The sequence below is a fragment of the Tachysurus vachellii genome, chromosome 10 (genome assembly GCF_030014155.1).
Source record: "Tachysurus vachellii isolate PV-2020 chromosome 10, HZAU_Pvac_v1, whole genome shotgun sequence".
Classification (NCBI taxonomy): domain Eukaryota; kingdom Metazoa; phylum Chordata; class Actinopteri; order Siluriformes; family Bagridae; genus Tachysurus; species Tachysurus vachellii.
The window spans coordinates 3,800,001-3,821,779 of record NC_083469.1 but is presented as its reverse complement, the minus strand read 5'-3'; the positions used below and the strand labels follow the sequence as shown (position 1 = coordinate 3,821,779).

General features: G+C 38.3%; 1 protein-coding gene across 1 annotated transcript in view; it reads right to left on the bottom strand.

The window, feature by feature from the left end:
• Positions 1-11,430: 11,430 nt before the first annotated feature.
• Positions 11,431-21,779, bottom strand: part of LOC132852800 (cytochrome P450 26B1) — an 11,201-nt gene continuing 852 nt past the window's right edge. The window contains exons 2-6 of the mRNA XM_060880240.1: positions 18,945-19,169; positions 16,726-17,001; positions 15,978-16,133; positions 14,865-15,302; positions 11,431-14,376 (exon numbers count right to left, since the gene is read on the bottom strand). Coding sequence (XP_060736223.1) covers positions 13,999-14,376; positions 14,865-15,302; positions 15,978-16,133; positions 16,726-17,001; positions 18,945-19,169 — 1,473 coding nt within the window. The 3' untranslated portion in view covers positions 11,431-13,998. The remainder of the gene's footprint in view (positions 14,377-14,864; positions 15,303-15,977; positions 16,134-16,725; positions 17,002-18,944; positions 19,170-21,779) is intronic.

Below are 21,779 nucleotides of genomic sequence, written 5' to 3'. Positions count from 1 at the left end.
AAGTGCTTCCTAGAACACAGGAACAAGGTCCTACAACAAGTGCATGTGTGCAAACAGTTTAAGACAGTGCAAGAACCATAGATTGATTTAGGGCTGCAGTTATCGATAATTTTAGTAATTGAGTATTCTATCGATTATTCCATCGATGAATTGGATAAGAAGTATTTTTCTTTTATTAAGACGAATACTAAATATGCAAGAGAAAATAAGACAGGCCTCTTGAAATATACAACTAATTTATTTTTTTTTGCTAACATTTTTATTGCTGAAATTGCACACATTAATAACCGTGAAAACTAAAAACGAAACCCATTTAGTGCATTTAACTGGCATATTACATTCTCTGGTGGAATGTTGAATTTGTCAATAACATCGTTAAGCCACTCTGCAATATTTGCTTCTGTGTCTCTTCAAGGGGCATCGTGGTCAGGCTTTGGGACTCTGTGTATGTGTGTGTGTGTGAAACTTTGAAAACTTTGAAAACTTTCTGCCGTTTTCTTTTGCCTGAATCTTTTTGCCCCTCGCTGCTTTCTCCCCGTTCCTCCTTTTTCATTTTACAGCATATGCATTTACATCACATGTCCAGAGTTTGTCAGTAATAAATGGTACATGGAGTAGTTACAGTAAATAGACTAATCGAACGGTTATTTGTATTCGAACTACTCGAGGAATCGTTTCAGCCCTAGATTGATTACAAATTAACGTACCACAACTGCACATGTGCAAATGTGCAGAACATTTAAGAGGTCCTCTAAAGTAACATCCCAAATTTACCGTGTGTCACAGACCACCCAGACCACCAGAGGGCACACATACCCAGTGTTCTCGAGCCTTTCCAAGCTGTAGCACTGTTCCCTCAGTCCTAGTCTGTTTGGTCTTCCCTGTGTTCTAGTTAGTGATATCTTTGTCCTCATCTGTTCCTTGGTTATGCATTATAACACTTTGATCACATACTAAGCCTTTGCTGGTTACATTAACTTAAGGGGAATACAAAGTTTTGGAATTCTGACAAATTCCCTCAGGCTGAAGAAGCTGCTCGGGTGAGTAGTGAGAGGTTTCAATCTAACAAAAAAATCCTGGAAAAAAAATCCCAAAAAAGTCCTGGGTGACTGAGAATCTTCACAGACATAAATAACTTAAATGAATTGTAGGACTTATTCATGTCACACGGCTGTACTGCCGCATGTGGCCGCCAGATGGAGCTGAAACACAGCGAATCGATTTTGGACATTCAGGTGTGCGTCGCTCAGGTAAATCGCAAGAAATAGAAACTTGACACTTTAAATATGCCGGGAAACAGCAGGTGTGTTTTTTTTTCTCCGGATCTCAGTCAACCACTAAAGCTGTAATTACTGTTTACGTTTTTTTCCCAGCTTTGGTCAAAAGAGCAGAGTTAAACACTAATAAAGAGGCAAGGAGTATTGCGCATGCGCAATAAAAATGTGGTGAAAAATAAAGATTTTTATATTTTTATAAAAGACACGGATCATAAAAACAACATAATAGGACAAAAAGGACAAAAATTAATATGACTATTTAATATCACAAATGTAATAATATTCAATATGGCTTAACATGATTTATGAGTCTCATATTTTATCATAATTATTCTTATCATCATTAATCTTGTGGGGTTTTTTTTAATTAAAAGTTTAGTTTTCACAATTAGTCATGAAAGAATCGCAGTTCCTTTGGGTTTGCTCTAGTATTTTATATCTTACTATTTTTTTTTAAACTAGTTAATAAACATCTCTGAGATGATGAATGACGTCATACAAATCTGTTACAGGTTTTCATACCAATATATAGACATAGTTTTATCTACAATTAAAAAAAAAAAACATTCCAAACCCTGCTGGAGTCTTTAAGCATCTTTAGTCTCATGTTAGTTACATGGCTCATATTGGAAAGCAGTATAATTATTCATTTTAAATTGTGCATTTATCACCAAAGAGTTGATTTATACTGTAAGTAATAAATTCTATTTTACTCTACGACAATGCAATTCAATGGAATTTAAAAGAATATTTGGCCCTTCATGTCTAGTTCACATAAACTACATACAGAGGTTACAGCCAGTAGCTCATAGAATCATAAATAGTTGTGAAAAAATGTAAAGATTAATCAATAGACATATGCAATACTACATGCACAACCTGAAAGAAATAAATATAGTGGATAAAAAGAGTTATGTAAATGCAACTTTCCTTTACAAGTTTACGGTGTATTTAACTTCCGGATGGTCTGAGAGATTGGGAATCGAATTATCAAAACAACAATTCTGACCAGAAACACTTTGTTAAAGTGGTGGCTAATTTGCAGACCAACCAAAATCACATTCATATATTGTGGCACTCAGCTCTAGCAATTTTTTACTAAGGTGGCTTAGTGGTTAGCACATTTGCCTCACACTTCCAGGGTTGGGGGTTCGATTCCCACCTCCGCCTTGTGTGTGTGGAGTTTGCATGTTCTCCCCGTGCCTCGGGGGTTTTCTCCGGGTGCTCCGGTTTCCTCCCCCGGTCCAAAGACATGCATGGTAGGTCTGGATCTGGATCTTGGCATCTCTGGAAAATTGTCCGTAGTGTGTGTTTGCGTGAGTGAATGAGAGTGTGTGTGTGCCCTGCGATGGGTTGGCACTCCGTCCAGGGTGTATCCTGCCTTGATGCCCGATGACGCCTGAGATAGGCACAGGCTCCCCGTGACCCTAGGTTGTTCGGATAAGCGGTAGAAAATGAGTGAGTGAGTGAGTCCTGTTAAACAAGAAGGGAAGTTTTGGCATCATCATCTTACAACCTAATTACTGGAGTACCACAGGTGTTAGTACATGGTTCACTCTGGTTCTACCTTTATACTAAATCGGAGTTCAGTGATGGAATCTGCCATTATAGTATAGGCTATACGGTTGTTCAAGGTACTTCCCCACTCCATGACTAGAGAAAGTAGTGGCTACCGTTTGGTCAGGGGTGCATTACACATTCTTTTCTTAATCTACTACTAGCACTGAATACCTGTATCACAAAGCCTAAATGAGCCTAATGAGTCTAAATTAACTTCATCTTTTTACAATCTTGCTACTGGAATCTCTCAGTTGTGTATTGTTTCTTGCTTTATGCTTTGGGATCAGTGTTTTTTCTTAAGCGATATACATCAAATGTAATCCAGTTAGACAACATCCTTTTTATTTATTGTATATTGTAATTATGCTACTAGTGATATTAAGGGCTACTATTTAGCCATTGGTGTCCTTCTGACCTTAATACTTAAAAAGTTCTCTTGTGAACTCGATAATGTTTTTGCTGTCTCTCATTGGCTGATGTATCTGAAAATATATAATGTTTTCCTAAGCCAGGGTTCATGCTTGGTTACTACTGCAAAGCTCTTGAGGAAACTGTGAATGGATTTTAGGCCATATTGTGCATTAAATTTTCAATTATCAAGAAATATCTCATGGATGTTTTCTTGCCTCTATTAGGAAAGTAGCTTAGATAAATATGTCCACATACTGCATTTGGTATCTGTGTATTCATGTGTTGTGTGGGAGAGGATATGATTAGTGTTTGTGTATAGCTAGTAGTTAGTCATGAATGCAGGTATGTCACCCTGAGGTGAGAAAGACTGTTGGCTTGGAACACCTTGACCTACTGTTGAACTTCCACGGAAATTTTCAAAACCACGCAGTGCCGCGTCTGAAACATGGCGCGCTAAGTACAAACATTGAAGTCAGTTATGGGGATTATAATTTGATAATTCTGCAGTGTCTGTGTGCCTGAATCATGGAGGTGGTAATTAAGAGGGCTAAATTTGTCCTGTTTTATTAAACAGTACCAGTCAGCTTAGCGCTGAACCCTGAAACGCTTTCAACGCCTTCTGGATTTGTGTCTGTCAAATGAACAACGTCATCAAAATATGCATTTGACCCTAGGCAACGCAGAGACACTTGATCTGATGTCTCTGATGGTTCATATATAAAGGTATTTTTCTTCGTGTTCAAGCAAGGGTATATGAACTGCATATAGTATGTGGTATAGTATAGACTCCATGTCTGTAGACTTTCAGAAATAAAGATATAAAATTTTTATCTTTTTTGATATAAAAACCATTAATAGGGCATTGTTGTACCGGGTGTTTTTTTTTTAACTTGAAAATGATCATTTAAAATTATTTTAGATGCATAAATGGACCCTAAAGGCCACTGAAATACATTTTTGTCGCATATACATTACAGCACAGTGAAATTCTTTCTTCCAGTATGCCAACTTTGGAAGTTGGGGTTAGAGCACATGGTCAGCCATGATGCAGCGCCCTTGGAGCAGTGAGGGTTAAGGGCCTTGGTCAAGGGCCCAACAGTGGCACCTTGAACCATGATCCTCAGGGGCCCAACAATGGCAGCTTAAACCCAGAGCCTTATGGCTTGAGCAACCTCTGCCCACCACTGTAATACTACAAGACGCACTGTAAAATTACCCCAGTAACATTAAAAAGTACTGCTCTGTACCTTTTATTTTGAGTGTCCAACACTGGAAGCAAGTAAATTACAATTCCTCTATATAAGGACTTTTTCGGCTATCTGAAAAGTGTGTGATTGTAATTTTAAGCCGATTATTAAAACTGACCTACTTTACTAATAACACTCACAGCAAATCTACTGTTGTGTGCATAGTTGTCGAAACGATCTTCCTAATAAAAGAATGCAAAAACTCATCTTCACTTGTCATGGTCTGTTTCTACAAGTCATGATTCTTGGCAGTTTTGTTATATTTCCTTTATGAATTTTTTCCACAAAGCAGGTTTCCTCTTGAAGAAATCAATAACGAAAGGTCAGAAGGAGTGTGTCTGCATATCACACACACACACACACACACACACACACACACACACACACACACACACACCCCACTCTGAAGCATCCCACCTACACCTCATTCCACATCATCTCCACCCTCATTCCAGTAAATTCTTTTTTGCTTTTTGTTTATCAGGTCAGGTACGGAATTTACCTTCAAGGCATAATCACCTTATGATCTTCCTGCTTATGATTAAGTAATCTTAAGAATACGAAGATATTTGAAAGCTCTATGAGACATGCCATTGCTGGTTGGGTGTTTTTGCTATCCGTGCCCAGCTTGATACAGACAGGCCACTGCTGATATAAAAGCTATAGTATAAAGGATATTCAGTTGTATTTCTGTGTGCCACCTTGATTGACATATTTTTCTAATATTCTTCTAGAAAATTCTCTTATTTTCTAAATCTCAAAACAAAATGCCTCCAGTGTAGAAAAGAATGGGCTTTGCCATTCTAAGGCTTTCAGAGGGAACTATTTCTATGATACGTTTGACATATCTGAATAGATTTAGAATTCTAATGGAGACAGGAGCGAGGAAAAAGTCCCTCACATGACATAAGGCAGAAACACTAAGAGGAACCAAACTCAAAAGGGAACTTTCCACTTCTTTTGAAACCAGATACTGGGACATTTAAGTACTTCTTCACTCTTGTATAATTATAGATTCAAACACTTTTTGTTTTGAAAGGATGTTCAGTACATGCAGACTGTGCACAAGAATTCTGTAATAAGAACATTACATTTCTGATCATTAGCAGCAGTTCCAGAGTTAAGTTTAACATTAAATTTTCATGTTTCATTGTCACGCAAACTTTATGAAAGAAGCCTGGAATGCAAATACTCTGAATTCTTGTTCGGAAGCTGGTTGAATTTCAGGTTCCTCTGAATGACTTTGATTCCATTTGATCAAGTTAATATTTAAAGTAACAAAAATAAAAAAATCACACAAACTTTCTGGTAACTCTTCCGAAGTAGAGTCGGACACCCGGGGTCCATGTTGGGTGGGTGTGGTAACTCAGGCAGCAGTGGCAAAGAAAAACTCCCTTAGATGGCAAAGGAAGAAACCTCGAGAGGAACCAGACTCAAAGGGGAACCCATCCTCATATGGGTGACACTGGAAGGTGTGATTATAAATATACAGTCTAACAAATGTCGTATTGATGTAAAAGATCACATGGAGTTCAGATCTCCTCTTTAGTATCACAGAGTCTGACTGGAGCTGGTAGATCTCTAGATGCCTCAGGATCCTCAGAGTCGGCCTCATCTCAGTGGAGGTCCAAAATCTTCATCACACGGAAGACGATCTGAGCCGGTACAATTTCTGGATGCCTCGGGATGGGTAGAAAGAGAGAAGCAGTGGAGAGGGGGACGTAATAGTGCACAATATTATTGGATGTATTATGTGTATGCCTGACTAAAGAGATGACTTTTTAATTTGCATTTAAACTTGGAAAGTGTGTCTGAGCCCCGAACACTATCAGGAAGACTATTCCAAAGTTTGGGAACTAAATAAGAAAACGCTCTACCGCCTTTAGTAGACTTATATATTCTGGGAACTACCAGAAGTCCTGAGTTTTGTTATATCAGTGAACCTGAAGGATTGTAACATGTTAGAAGACTACTTAGATACATGGGAGCTAAACCATTAAGAGCCTTGTACGTGAGTAGCAGCAGTTTGTAATCAATTCTAAACCTAACAGGTAGCCAGTGTAAAGATGATAAAATTGGGGTTATATGGTCATATTTTCTTGCCCTAGTGAGAACTCTGGCAGCTGCATTTTGGACTAACTGTAGCCTATTTATTGAAGATACAAGACAGCCACCTAGTAATGCATTACAATAGTCCAGTTTAGAGGTCATGAATGCATGAACTAGCTTCTCAGCATCAGATACAGACAGGATGTTTCTCAGCTTGGCAATATTTCTAAGGTGGAAGAAGGCTGTTTTTGTAGTATGGGCGATATGATTTTCAAAAGACAAGTTGCTGTCTAATATAACACCCAGGTCTTTCACTGTTGAGCTATTAGTAACAGTACATCCCTCTAAATTGAAGTTGAATTGTGAGAGTTTCTGTGTTCTGGTTTTTGGACTGATAATTAATATTTCTGTCTTTTTGGAGTTTAACAACAGAAAATTACAGCTCATTTGATCTTTTGTCTCTCTAACGCACTTGGTTAATTTGGACAATTTAGCTATTTCATCTGGTTTTTATGAGATATATAACTGTGTATTGTCAGAATAACAGTGGAAACTAATCCCAGGTCTTCTAATAATGTTCCCTAATGGAAGCATGTATATCGAGAAAAGCAGAGGTCCTAGGACTGATACTTGAGGGACGCCATAATGAACTGGCAATAAACTGGAGGATTCACCATTTAATTCTACAAAATGGTATCGATCAGACAGGTAGGATCTAAACCAACTTAAAGCCTGTCCATGAATACCTGTGTAATTTTGTAAGCGATCTAGGAGAATCATGTTGGGATCTTGTTGTATACCTACCTCTTACCCTGAGAGATGGCGGAGCAAGTTGAGCAGTGCTGGTAGATCTAAGGGTGCGAGGTGCAGTGCAAGGAGTAATAAGGGCTTTGAGGTAAGAGGGAGCTGGTCCATTTTGGGGTTTGTAGGCAAGCATCAGTGTTTTGAATATACAAAAAAAAAAAAAAAAAAAAAAAAAATTTGTGTAGCTGCATTTTGGATCATTTGCAGAGGATGAATTTCGTTCATAGGCAGATATGACAGCAGTGAGTTGCAGTAGTCCAGTCTTGAGATGACAAGAGACTGAACAAGTACCTGAGCAGCCTGTGTGGACAGATCCTTCAAATGTTGTAAAGAAGAAACCGACAGGAGCATGTTGCATTAGCAACATGCAAGGAAAAGGACAGTTGAGTGTCCATGGTTACCCCAAGGTTATGAGCTGTGACTGAAGGGGAGATCAGAACATTATGCAGGAATATTGCAAGATCATGACCTGGGATGATCAGCAGTTCAGTTTTGCTGGGATTGAACTTCAACTAATCAGCCGTCATCCACGTTATGTCTGCCAGATATGCTGAGATACGAACAGAAGCTGTGGTATCTGAAGTTAGGAAAGAGAAGTATCATCTATAAAGTATCATTTATAAGTTATATCATCAACATTGCAGTGGTAAGAGAACCCGTGTGAGAAAATAACTTCACTAAGAGAGTGAGTACTGTATACAGGGTGAAAAGAAGAGCACCAAGTACTGAGCCCTGTGGGACACCAGTGGAGAGTCTGCATGGAGCCGATGTCACTTCCCTCTATGTTACCTGATATGAGCAAACCAGGTAGGAAGCAAACCATTTCCATGCTGATGCACAAATTCCAAGACTCCTGAGGGTGGACAAGAGAGTCTGGTTGACTGTATCAAATGCTGCTAAAATGTCAAAGAGGATGAGGACAGATGACAGCTTGGCTGATCTAGCAGCATATAGTTTCTCAGAGACATCCAAAAGGGCTGTCTCTATCGAATGTGCTGCTTTAAAGCCAGACTGGTTGGGATCTTGGGGCTGTTAATTGATAGACAGACAGTTGATTACAGACAATGCGTTCAAGAATTCTTCAGGGTGGGAATAATGCTTGCTCATTTAAAGGTCATTGGTACATGACCTTTAATGATAGGGATCCATTGGGATCCAATGGGATCCATTGATGATTGTGGTGATGAAGGGCAGATGTTCTTGCGAGATGGTCTGGAGCATAGTGGAAGGGAGTGGATTCAATGGGTACATAGGTGGTAGGATTGCATGACCAGATGAGGTGTAAAATCTCTTCTGCTGCAGGTGCAGTCGGGGGGTGAAGTGATATGGTCTAACTTAATCGCTGCCTCTCCCAATCCTGGTCATATACATACACCAGGCATACATTCTGGTAGGTTTCTGGTAGGTTTCTGGATTTTGATAGCCAAGGCCCAACCATATGTTTTTTTACTGTCTCTGACATGGATGTTGGTTTTTAACCCCTGGCTCTAGAAGTATTCAATGTGGGGATGTAGTAGCTCAGTGGTTAAAGTGTTTGACTACTGATCGGAAGGTTGTGAGTTTAAGCCCTAGGGCAAACAAGCTGCCAAAACTGGGTCCCTGAGCAAGGTCCTTAACCTTGAATTGCTCAACTGTATAAATTAGATCTTACAAGCTATATGCAGCAAACTGCAATTTGCTAATAATAGGTGTCTCCCTAAACAGCTCACAATATTCTCCTACTTTCTAATGTATCTAGGCTTGGTCACTCAAGCCCAGATTTTTTTTGTGCTCCCTTTCTCCCATGTCTTATGTACCTCATTAAAAATAATTTCTCCAGTTTGTGGCCTTAAAATCACAATGTTCTTTTTATCTATCTTTACTTTTAGGATCGTATTGTATTAACACTCAATATTTCTGAAATAGATCTGTTGCATCTTGTCGAATTTGTACTTGTTAAATTGTAATCAGGAACAAACTGACAGACCTAAACTTTTATTTGAGAAATGCATCACCTGGTAAAGAGGAACTTCATAGGACTAAATAGAGAGCAAAATGAAACTAAAAAATGAAAGACAAAGCAAGATGTCTTTACAGCAGTCTTTACAGTAAGACCTTGCTAATGCTGGAAATGATTCTCTTTCTCTCTTTGTGTGTGGGTGTGTATGTGTGAGTGTATGTGTATGTGTGTGTGTGTATGTGTGAGTGTACTGTATGTGTATGTGTGTGTGTATGTGTGAGTGTATGTGTGTGTGTGAGAGAGAGAGAGAGAAAGCTAGAGAGTGCCCTCAACTTTGTCCCCATTTCTTAAACCATACTTTGTGTGTATTTAGAGCAGGAAGCATTGGTGCGAGGTTGTAATTACGGTGCAGACACCAGCTGCTTTTTCTGCATTCCTACACACACACACACACACACACACACACACACACACACACACACACACACACACACACACACAGATGCTGCCAACAGAGGTCATGACTTACCTTAGACACGCACACACTCGATCTGATCTCTGAGATCAGAGTCTTTGCAGAGAACTCTCTGTATTGTGTAACTCTTTTTACTTTAAATTTTTTTATTATTCTGCCTTTATTGTTTAAGATGCATTAACGTCAGAGGTATCAAGGACTAACAGTAACTTACAACAAAAGTGTAACACAACAACAGCGGCAATAATAAAGTAGTTCATAATAGCAAAGAGTGATGTTCTCTCTACGTTCACATTTTTTCATTCATCTTTATTAAGAACTTGTATCCTGTTAGAATCCTATTCAGGGTCATGGTGGAGCCACAGCAGGATTAGATACAGAATGGGACTCCATTCAACACCTTCATCCTCAGCAGCAGTTTACAGTCACCAATCCATCAATTGGTGTGTTTTTGGAAAGTAAAAAATCTAAAGAACATGGAGGTTCAGCGATATGAGGGAGAACCTCCATGTTAAATAATATTTAAATCTGATAAATGAAGCAAATTTCTTTACATTTAACATTACACATTATTCAATAGAACCTTAAACAGGTGAGATGACTTAGGAAAAGGAAAATCAAGTGCTGTTGTTGGAAAATAATCAACTCCTGGGTGTTAACACTAACTCGGATTGTGTCGGGCCACATAACACCACCTTGTTGTTGATTACTTTTCTACAACAGTATGACCCCATGTCTTTTACAGTATATAAATTTTTTTGCTGTCTCACATATCTCTCCATTCTTCTTACTTTTCTTTCTTCATTTTCATTTCTGCTTTTCATATATCCATTATCATTGCTTGTTCTTTCTTTTGCTGTTCCCTTGTCCACTTTCTTCTTATCCGTCTCTTTCTTCTCTCCCTCACTTTTTTACTCTTAAATCTTTTTATTGATCACTTGATTCTTTCTTTCTTTCTTTCTTTCTTTCTTTCTTTCTTTCTTTCTTTCTTTCTTTCTTTCTTTCTTTCACCCCCTGTATTATTTCTGATCTCTCTATTCCCTCTGTCTACAGCTTCACAGTTTTAATAAATGTCTGTTTGCCCTTAAGGAGTGTTCTTAAAATGTGTGCGCAAGTGTGTTGGTGTCTGAGAAATTCTTTTCTCAGCTTTATGTCTGTACATGTGTGCATCAGTGCGGTCACCCACTTTCTTGCTTTCGGCAAGTCTCGCAAAACATCTCCCTAGCTTCAACTAAAGTCTGGTACATTTTGTTTTCATGAATCGGCAGTTTGACTGACGTCAAAGATAACCTACAACAGACATTTCCTCAATATACTTTTCTCCTTCTTATTCTCATCCTTATATATTCATCATTATGTGCTTAAACAAATTTTTAAAACAGGATTCAATATTTTTATTTTTTTTATTTTTTACTTTTTATAGTTAGTATATCCTGCTTCAAAGTTGTGGGTTGCAAGCAATGACTTACAAATGCATATACACTTATGTGATGTATGGACAGCTTTCAACATAATGCCAGAAAAAAAAAAAAAAAAAAAAAAAAAAAAATCATTGAATCCTCTGAATCTGAAATGAAATGCCTTTTGTCTTGACAAAACTTTACGAAACTTTTTCAAACTTCTGGACATTAAGTTCTGATATTTAAAATGCAACAAAATTAGAGAATGTTATGATTTTAATAAGCAAAAGCACTTTATTTAAATAATATATGCAGCCACAGTAAATTAACAGTGTTGATACTGATAATGCCCCCAAAAAAGTGATGAGTCCATCAACTTGCCTATGCGTACAATAATAGTAATTTGAATAAAAGCACTGCTTTAGCATAAATAAACCCAACACATTTTTATTAACAAGTCTTATGTAGTGGGAGAAACACTGAACACCTGTCAGCCATAGGCATCTTTAGAAACTGATATAGCAGATAATAAAGAATACTGAGCGAGTGTCTATGGAGACAAGCACAAACATTAGAAAATTCTCACATACAATTATTACAAATATACAAAAGAAAAAAAAATGTAAAAGTGCTGCCGGTTTCTCCTTCCCTGTTTTAGACCGATCCTTCTACAAGGACCTTTATTCACAGTTTGCAATCAGAATAAACATAATTTATAGCGTGTTAACTCTGCGTGAAGTGATGGTGCATTTCTGCATATGAAAAGGTGGTGAGAAAAAAATGCCATACATCAGCGTACTGTCGTACACATCTGGAATAAATGGAGCTAATGACTAGCGTTTTAACACAGTGTGAAATGATATCACATTTCTACGTACTGTCGTAAACATCTGGAAGCCAACAAAGACAAACAGCTATCCCATGTTAATGTAGTATGCCTAGTAACTACAGATACTTTCTATAATATTTCTCTACTTAAAAATGAATCATAAATAGAGCTTATTTAAAATTCCAACTTCATTTACCAAACAAAACCACATTTTGTTTATATATCACATACAAATGAGAGTAAAAACAATAAAAGAGTGGTTAGTTTTCCTCTAACAAGCGCTTAATTAATTAAAAAAATAAAAAAAAAAAACAAGTTATTCAGAAGTTTAAGTAGCTTTAAAGCCCAATTTGGACTGGATGAATTTTTTAAAAGGGAGCAGGGGTAATGTGTCTCTGGACGTTTAGTCCCATCTGAATCCATCATATCAGTCAATTGTGTGTGCATGCGTCTAGAAAGATAACGCCGTCTGTTACCTTCTAAAAACTGACCAGTAAAAATAAACATCGAACAATAATATAAATGCTATTTAAAGGGGCATGTCAGAGAAACGATGCTGCTAATGAGTTTAGGGACGTTATTACCTTCCTAGTACAGTCTACATATGTATTATGGTCATGTGACCCAGTAATAATCAAGCCCTAAAGCAAGTAGTTAGTTCACAATTTACATCTAATTTGTATTACAATTATAATGTATATATTATGTATAGAATATTTGGCAGAACAGCAAGGACCATTTATGACATTTGGTTTGAGGTCAATGGAGCAATCTGAGAATTTACATGTAATACAGAGGTGAAAACTGGCGATGAGAACTGCATGATCCAAAATATACAGTACATGCTCATCAATGGCTTGGTGTCATGACTTGGGCTTGTAGACCTGCTTCATGAACAGGTTCATAATGATGAAGTCTACAGGAACATTCTGTCTGCTGATCTACAGAGAACTGTATCCAGTCTAACTGCGGGACACGTCATCGTGCGGCAAGACAATAACTAAAAACAAACTGCCAACACAACAAAGGACTCTCATCAGGGAGAAAAAAGTAAAAGGTTTTAGAAGGTTTTAGGTTTTAGTAAAAAGGCCAAGTCAATCGTCAGACCTTAACCCAATTGAGTCTACATTTTACCTCCTGAAGAGGAGTCTGAAGAGAGAAACGACATTTGAAAGAAACTGCCAAAGAAACATGCCAAATATTGTCTTATTTATTTTTAAGACAAAACTTTTGCTCACCAAAAATTGGGTGGTCTGTCAATTGTTTAACACATCTGTAACCTGAAATTCTGATTTATCTTCTCATATTCATCTTTTGGTCTCGTATCCAAATGTCAAAACAAAAACAATAGACCTGGACTTGCTATTCCAAGACAGGATCGCTATTTTCCTGCAAATATAGATGTCCTTCTTCAAGATTACTCTATCAGACTCTATCTGGGAATCTTTTCCCATCCAAGTAGTACTTAAGACTGTCCAAGCAAGTAACCAATGCATTATTGACAAACTGGATGTAGCATTAAAGGAGCACAAACCCTAAGCACACAGAGAAGCAGTTCATTACTTTTACGATCTTTGCCTTAAGATGCACCAGTATTGAACCATTCAAGGCTTTCGTCTTATTACAATATCCCTGTAAATATTGTGGGTTGTGCATAATCATTTTGGTTCTAACAATATCCAGTCTTTTCTCATTCAATGATCCTGACCCTGTCTATATTTTCTGTTCCTCAGTTTTTTCTTTCTATTAAACTTGTCCAAGGTTGAACAGATTAGTCATTTATTGAATTGAACCTCAGGCATCCTCCATGTTCCTGCCGTGGCTTTTTAATTAACCTTTTTATGATCAATTTTTGAAATGTACTTCAGTTATCCCTAATGGGCTGACTTTTAATTAATGGACTGGTAAAAAAAATAATGATAATAAGAAAACACTCCAAATCTCCAAACCCCAAAGATCAAAAATCACAAAGTGACATAACTGTAACTGATAAATATGTGCTTTTTTTTATATGTGTGTGGACTCCCTGCGGTTTCTCCCACTCGAATGATTCCTGTAGTTGAAATGGACATGGAGTCCATTGACCGGGTGAACGATGGGCACTGTTTGCATGCTGGGATATGTCTCTGTGGCAAGCGTCCACTCGGCTGTGGCCAGCAACTCCACGCTGAGAATTTTGAGCATGAGCAAGGCAAGCTCGCGTCCGATGCATCTGCGTATGCCGCCACCGAACGGCACATAGCTGAATCGACTATTTTTACTTTCATCCCTTTCAGAGGCGAAACGCTCAGGGTCAAACAGCTCTGGGTTTGTGTAGGCAGCAGAAGTCTCGTGCGTGTCACGGATACTGTACATGACGCTCCAGCCTTTGGGGATCTGATAACCCTGTAGATAAGAGGAAAAGGGAAGGTAAATCTGGCTGTGGCATCAGCTTATCATATTGCATAATCAGTATTCAAGTCAATATGAAATTGATGCTTTATATATGGAATTACATTGTTGATGCTCAATGTTATGATTCGAAGAAGTTTTAAAAAGTCTGACAGTCAGTAATTTTGTTCCTTTGAAACAACTAAAGTGACCAAATTATAGATCATTTTTCTAAATAATCAAAAGAAGAATAATAGAAGAAATTCCTGTCTTGCACACGTGACACCTGACACCACAAATACTTTCCAACAAATTATCTTAATTTGGACCCTAAAGTAATTTTGTCTTTTTCTAGCATTTAAATGAATTCCTTATATTCTTTGTCTGTTTTATAATGTGGAAAATGTTAGACTTTTATTAATTGCTAAGCCAATTAAAGCTAGTTTTAGAGAATTTTATTTACTTCTACATAATCACATAATCCTTTCAAAGTGTGGACTCACATTCAGCTCAAACGTCTGCAGCACTGTCCTGTATCCCCCGGACACTGGTGGTAGAAATCGAAGCAGCTCCTTCACCACACAGTCCAAGTAGCACAGCTGACTGAGAGTCTCTAGACTCAAATATGGTACGTTGATCCACGATCGATGACCTTCTTGTCTGTCAGACCGGGTTATTTTATCAAGAAGAGGTTTGGAGTTAAGACGGAGCCGTGCCATGTCATTTGTGTCCTTTTCAGCCTTGCTGTTTAAGCATGAATTGCTGTTTTCATGACAGCATAAGCAACCAGAGTTGGGAGCATCCACCAATAAACCTTCAGCCTCCAGTTCAGCCCTTGCACGCTCGGTGACTTCAGAATGACGCATCAGCTGAAGGATGAGAGATGTGGACGCGCTCGCTGTGGTTGAGTGTGCGGCGAAAATCAATTCCACTGCTGTTTCCTGCACGATCAAGAACAAAAACAATATTTACAACGTGAACCATTTTCCTTTATGAACCAGAAGTGATATTATTTTCATGCTGTTTCCTGAATCTCTTCTTTATCCTTCTGTGCACACACCGAAGTTATTGAAATATTAGTAGTGACAATAGAATCCATATAGTAGGGCGACACAAGAAGATAACATGACAAGATATAATGTAGATATAATGTATTAAATTTTTGTTTTATATGTGTTATAAGACAATTTACAATGCACTACCATTGGAGCGTGGCTTCTGTTTATTCCTTCAGACCATTCAGTACATTTCACAGGACTATTATTAGTTTGTCCAATTATCACAAAATTGAACAAAGTCTTTAAATTTTAGAACGAACCATCAGAGCCTACATGAAATCATATTTCTCGCTGACGGAACTCATTTGTTTTTTGCTTTCAACCAAAGCAACTAAGCTTTGGCCAAATTTGGCCAAATGGAATCTTGCAAATTTGGCCAATATTGGGAACTTAACTTGTGCTAGGAATTGAACTCCCAACCTTCAGTAGCCTACAGTAGCCTACAGCCATCACTACTGCTGCAGACGTTTCCCTCAAATACCTAAATGCGTGATCAAACACAGTGTGGAGATACAGGAACATGTGCGTCACTGGCTCTTCAAGGTATGAATGTCATACCTTGAGCTCCTGCATGGTCAGGTTGTAATCGTTTTCCTTTGCGGCACTCAGCATGTAGTCAAAAGCATCGCAGTACTCGTCTGTGTTCTGCTTCTTTAATTTGTCTTTGATGATGTTCTCCATCTCTGCGTGCAGAATATCTCGTGCTTTTTTCCCCTAAAAAGGTGAATTCAAAAGAAAAAAGTATAAGCGGGAAATTGTACAAAATGTTTCATCATTACATTATTATTGTGTAATAGTCTGATTATTTTTTACTCCTGATGCTGTATTTATACTTAGAGCTTCTGTATTTGGGACTCATTTACCACTTCAGTGGATAATGTCACCTACATACAGTAGACTTAAACCCACAATCTACTGCTATAATCATCCTGTTCCCATCCCCGGACTCCTATTCTCTCAAAATAAAGCTGCTCAAAATGAAGATCAGAACATTTAGTACTGTTTGTATAAAGCTGTAGACAAGAAATAGTTTGGTGTCCCCTAGAAGAGAATGGGTTCCCTTCAAAGTGTGTTCTCTGTTGTCTCAACAACTTTTTCTTGCTACTGTCACTTCTAATTTGTGAACATGCTCATTGAACTGACTTGATCAATTTTTGGGTAAAAAATATATTTATGTTCATTTAAAGTTGAATAGAACATGAAGGGTAAATTAACAAATCTCTCAGTTTGTTCTATATGCATTTCTCCAGTTTGACATGACAATAGTAAATGAGTTGATTTGATTCATAGAGATATGTTTTCTCACTTTGCGCAGGCCGCTGAGAGGTGCGTCCACGGGCAGAGAGAACAGGTTGTTCATGAGCTGCTCAAAGGTCTTAGAGAGGTGTGTGATGCGCCGCTCGTCTAGCTTCAGGCCGAGCAGGACACGCACAGCGATGCGGAACGTAAGCGACCTTGTAGCAGTGTAAACTTCCACCGGGCCAGCTTCAGCGCACCACTTACTGATTTCACCCTTTACCACGTCCTGTAGGCGCGTCAGGTAGCTTTCCAGTGCTGTCTGGCTGAACACTCGTGCCAAGATCTGAGAACGAGAAAGAATGGAGTAAAGAATTTACATGCAAATCGGCTATATGCTGTTTGTCTGATTCATTCATTCATTCATCTTCTACCGCTTATCCGAACTACCTCGGGGTCACGGGGAGCCTGTGCCTATCTCAGGCGTCATCGGGCATCGAGGCAGGATACACCCTGGACGGACTGCCAACCCATCGCAGGGCACACACACACACTCTCATTCACTCACACAATCACACACTAGGGACAATTTTTCCAGAGATGCCAATCAACCTACCATGCATGTCTTTGGACCGGGGGAGGAAACCGGAGTACCCGGAGGAAACCCCCGAGGCACGGGGAGAACATGCAAACTCCACTGTTTGTCTGAGTTTCTTAATATTTATAATAATGTAAAAAAACACAATTCATATGATATGGCACAAATAAATGCTCTCTTATAAGGAAAACACTTATACTTCAATGTGCTATTTATGTTACACTCATATAACGTCCAGTCAACTTTTATTTAAAACTTTTTTTAAGCTAAAGTGTTTAAAATGACTTATAAATGTATAAATTTATACTCTGATTACTGTACATGTACATGCCTGGCACTTGAAGGACTTCCATGAAAGTATTCCATAATATTCCTAATATAAGATTTCTAAAAACATTTACATTTGGCAGATGCCCTTATCCAGAGCGACCTACAACAGTGCTTATAAGTTGAAGTATAATAACTAAGACCAAATACACTATGGCCAGTACTATGTGGTAACCTGACCATCGCACAAACATGTGCCCGTTCCAAATCCCTGGGCATTAATACAGATTTGGCTCCCTTTCTGCTGGTGTGACTGCCTCCACTTTTCTGGGAAGAATTTCCACTAGATGTTGGTGTGGGGCTGTGGGGATTTACATTCATTTATCTACAAGAACATTAGTGTGAACAGACACTGATGTGAGGTGATGAGAATCAGGTTCCAGTTCACCCCAAAGGTGTTTAGTGGGGTTGAGACAGAGTCAGGACCTATGCAGGAAACTCCAACTGTAACCTCCACGCCATGTCTTCATGGAGCTCAGGGGCTTTGTGCACAAACGCATTGTCATGCAAGAACATGTTTGGCCCTTTTAGTTCCAGTGAAGTGAAACTGTAATGCTACAGCACAAAGACATCTTATACAATTTTGTGCTTGGGGAAGAACCACATCTGAATGTCATGATTACAAGTCCACATACTTTTAGCCATAAAGTGTACATTGTACATGTACCAATTCATTTTAAAGTGTCCAAAAATATCCTAGGATAATGAGTCTATACATGGATTGCTAAATATTTAATTTAACAGGATTTATACTCTTCATATACAGTACCTACATAAACATCTGACATCAAAAGGATCATCAGGAATAGCAAGGCCTTTTGCTATTGCAAAACATTGCTAAGCAGTGAACCGAATGAGTTGAGCATTATTGGGTTCCATGTCATACAACTCAATAAATAAACAAATGCAGTTATAGATTCGTTTAGGCACAGTCTTCATTAGTGTAAATATTTAAACTCGTGTCATGTTCAATCACTACTCCAGTTCAAATAATTAGTAACTTCTTATATTTATTTGCCCATTTGTCTGGTTATTAAACGGGTTTAATCCAAACATCAATAACTCAAATAAGTAGGCCTATAAAATGTCAACTCCTTCCTTAAAAGTTCAGTCAATGACAAATTTGGGAATGAAAAAGATTAATGGTGCAAATAAATACAGTAATGTTGGATATGAAGCGATGTAATCGTGTAACTCAGGTGTCTAATATTTTGAATAATTAGGTAATAATTAGGGTGAGAGGATCCATGAAATTTTCCAGTTATGTGCCTTTCTAGCTGTAGTTGGAGAACTTGCTCAAGTTCTGAGGTCAGTTTGTGCTGCTATCAGATATCTCATATTTGAAGTTTGGGGTATTTGCTTACCTTTCGTTTCTTCTTGTGCAGCTCACCGACGGAGTTGATGAACGTGTTTGGTCCAAGGATGATGCGCGTGCTTTGTGGCCACTGTGTGCTCACCAAGGTATGTTCACCCAGCAGGATCTTACGAATGTTTTCAGCGCCAGTCACGCGAATCACAGGTTTCCCCAGGAGGTGGGTCTTAAAGACATTGCCGTGTTTCTCTCGCCTGGAGATGTGAAAGCTGGAACCCTAAGAGAGAGAGAAAGAGAGAGACAAAGAGAGAAACAAAAAGAGAGACATGTTATTACTACTATTACAAATACTGTTTTGACAACATTACAAGAGATAAAGATTTAACACAAGTGATCCAAAATGATCATCAAAAAGAAAGAAATGTGAAATGTCTCAGCAGACAGACCCAAGCTAAATCTCAAAGCGCTTCCTGCTCTCTAACTACTCCCCCTAGTTATCCATGATATTTAAAAAAACAGGAGCCTTTTGAAACTGAGCTGCCGTTTTGCCTTGGCAGGGTACTTTTCCTGGAACTTAGGGGAATTCTGTATTTTACTTTCAGGTCTGCACATGCAAGGAAATAATTTCATACATGTATTAACAGAATGGTAAACTGAAGGATCAGTTTTATGCCAGATATTGGTTTCATACAGGCCTGAATAAAGTAGTTTCTTTCAACAATGTTAAACTACAGAAGTACAGAGGAATTTTAAAGGACAAAGGTTCTAGATTATTAGCGAGTAATGGACAGTCTGTCTTAATATAAAGAATTGTGGTGTCTAAAATAAATTCGGCAAAATGCTAGGGAGCTAATCTGATGCTGCAAATCTCATTCTGGATGTTGGACCGACAGCCATAATACCAAGTGCGCTGTCTGGGATGGGATCATTAATAAGGAATGAAATGGATCTCATAGTTGAAAGAATATCTAGAATTTTAATACTTAACCCTAAAAGGCTTGATCAGCATTAGAATAATGTTATGTCCTTTATTTTCAGCATATAAAATTAATAAGATGAAGTGTTAAATTGCTAATTCTGTTAGAGAGCCGTCTCCATAACCACCTGCCTACAGTAATCAGGCATGGTTATAATAGAAATAGAATTTTCTAGAACCCTATGTCCAAAATTGCTCCCTATTTATTATATATTGTACTGTTTTTGAAATTTTGTTTAAAAAAAAGAAATCAAATGAGGTAGGTTACTGTCCATGTGCATCAACATACCCATAATTCAATTCTATATTTGTATATAATAGGGATAAAATAATTTTCACTACATGAAAATGTCCTTTGTGATCAGCCATTGATCTGCAAAACTCTTTGAAATAAACAAACACATGCTACTATTATAAACTCACTCACTCTCCGTGCACAGAAATTGCAGCTTGGGCAGACAGATACAAATAGTTAAGAATCTTCATTTCATTCATTCATTCATTCATTTTCTACCGCTTATCCGAACTACCTCGGGTCACGGGGAGCCTGTGTCTCAGGCCTCATCGGGCATCAAGGCAGGATACACCCTGGACGGAGTGCCAACCTATCACAGGGCGCACACAAACACACTCTCATTCACTCACACAATCACACACTAGGGACAATTTTCCAGAGATGCCAATCAACCTACCATGCATGTCTTTGGACTGGGGGAGGAAACCGGAGTACCCGGAGGAAACCCCCGAGGCACGGGGAGAACATGCAAACTCCACACACACAAGGCGGAGGCGGGAATCGAACCCTGACCCTGGAGGTGTGAGGCGAACATGCTAACCACTAAGCCACCGTGCCCCCCTCTTCATTTCATGTTCCTGTAATTGGTTCTTGCTAATAATTTCAAAGGGTTTTAGGTTAGAGACTGCAGCTAAGCCTACAATGCTGTAAGCTTTTGGAAAGTACAAATATGGTGCATATAAAGGAATGGAATACCTTACAGAATTGTGCAGTTATGCCATATGGGAACATGCTGACGTGATGTAGGTCAACTGATGGTTTTCAAACAACATTTGGAAGACACCCTTATGCAGAGTGACTTACATTTTATATCATTTTATACAACTGAGCAATTAAGGGTTAAGGGCCTTGCTCTTGGGTAAGCAGTGGCAGACCTAGGATACAACCTCACAACCATCTGATCTGTAGTCCAATGCCTTAACCAATAAGCTACAGTAGTACATCTGATCCAAAGATGTGCCACTTAGATGCTCTAAAGTACCTTTAATAAAGTTCCTTATTAGGTATCAGGTGAAATACTAATGTCTAGACTACAGCTTTGTTGAATGATACAATTTGATAATTAAACATCATAGATAACTTTTCTTTAAAACCAGCAATGACAGTGGTGCCAGTTACAATTACAAAACTATATGTACCTGTACTACCTATATGTACTTTTAATGTAACTATATGTCTAGCATTTATTGAAGGAATCCCAAGTGTAAGCATGCTGTAGAACGCAGTGTGTATTCACATATTCACTGACTGTTTGCTGCCTTTTTGCTTAATAATAACTTCCTTGGTATTGAGAAGAACCTAATCACAAGATAAATTTGAAATTTGTAGAAATTTGAACAGGTATGTGTGATGACCTTAAATTCTGTTTAGGGTTTACAAATACTAACTTTATCCCCAATTTAGTCATACATTTTGTAACATTTCACACAGTGAAGATTGTGAGATTATGACATAGCGTACTCTCAGAGAGAGAGAGAGAGAGAGAGAGAGAGAGAGAGAGAGAGAGAGAGAGACATTGAGAGAGAGAGAGAGAGAGAGAGAGAGACATTGAGAGAGAGAGAGAGAGAGAGAGAGAGAGAGAGAGAATAAACAATGTAGGTTAGGAACATTGTATG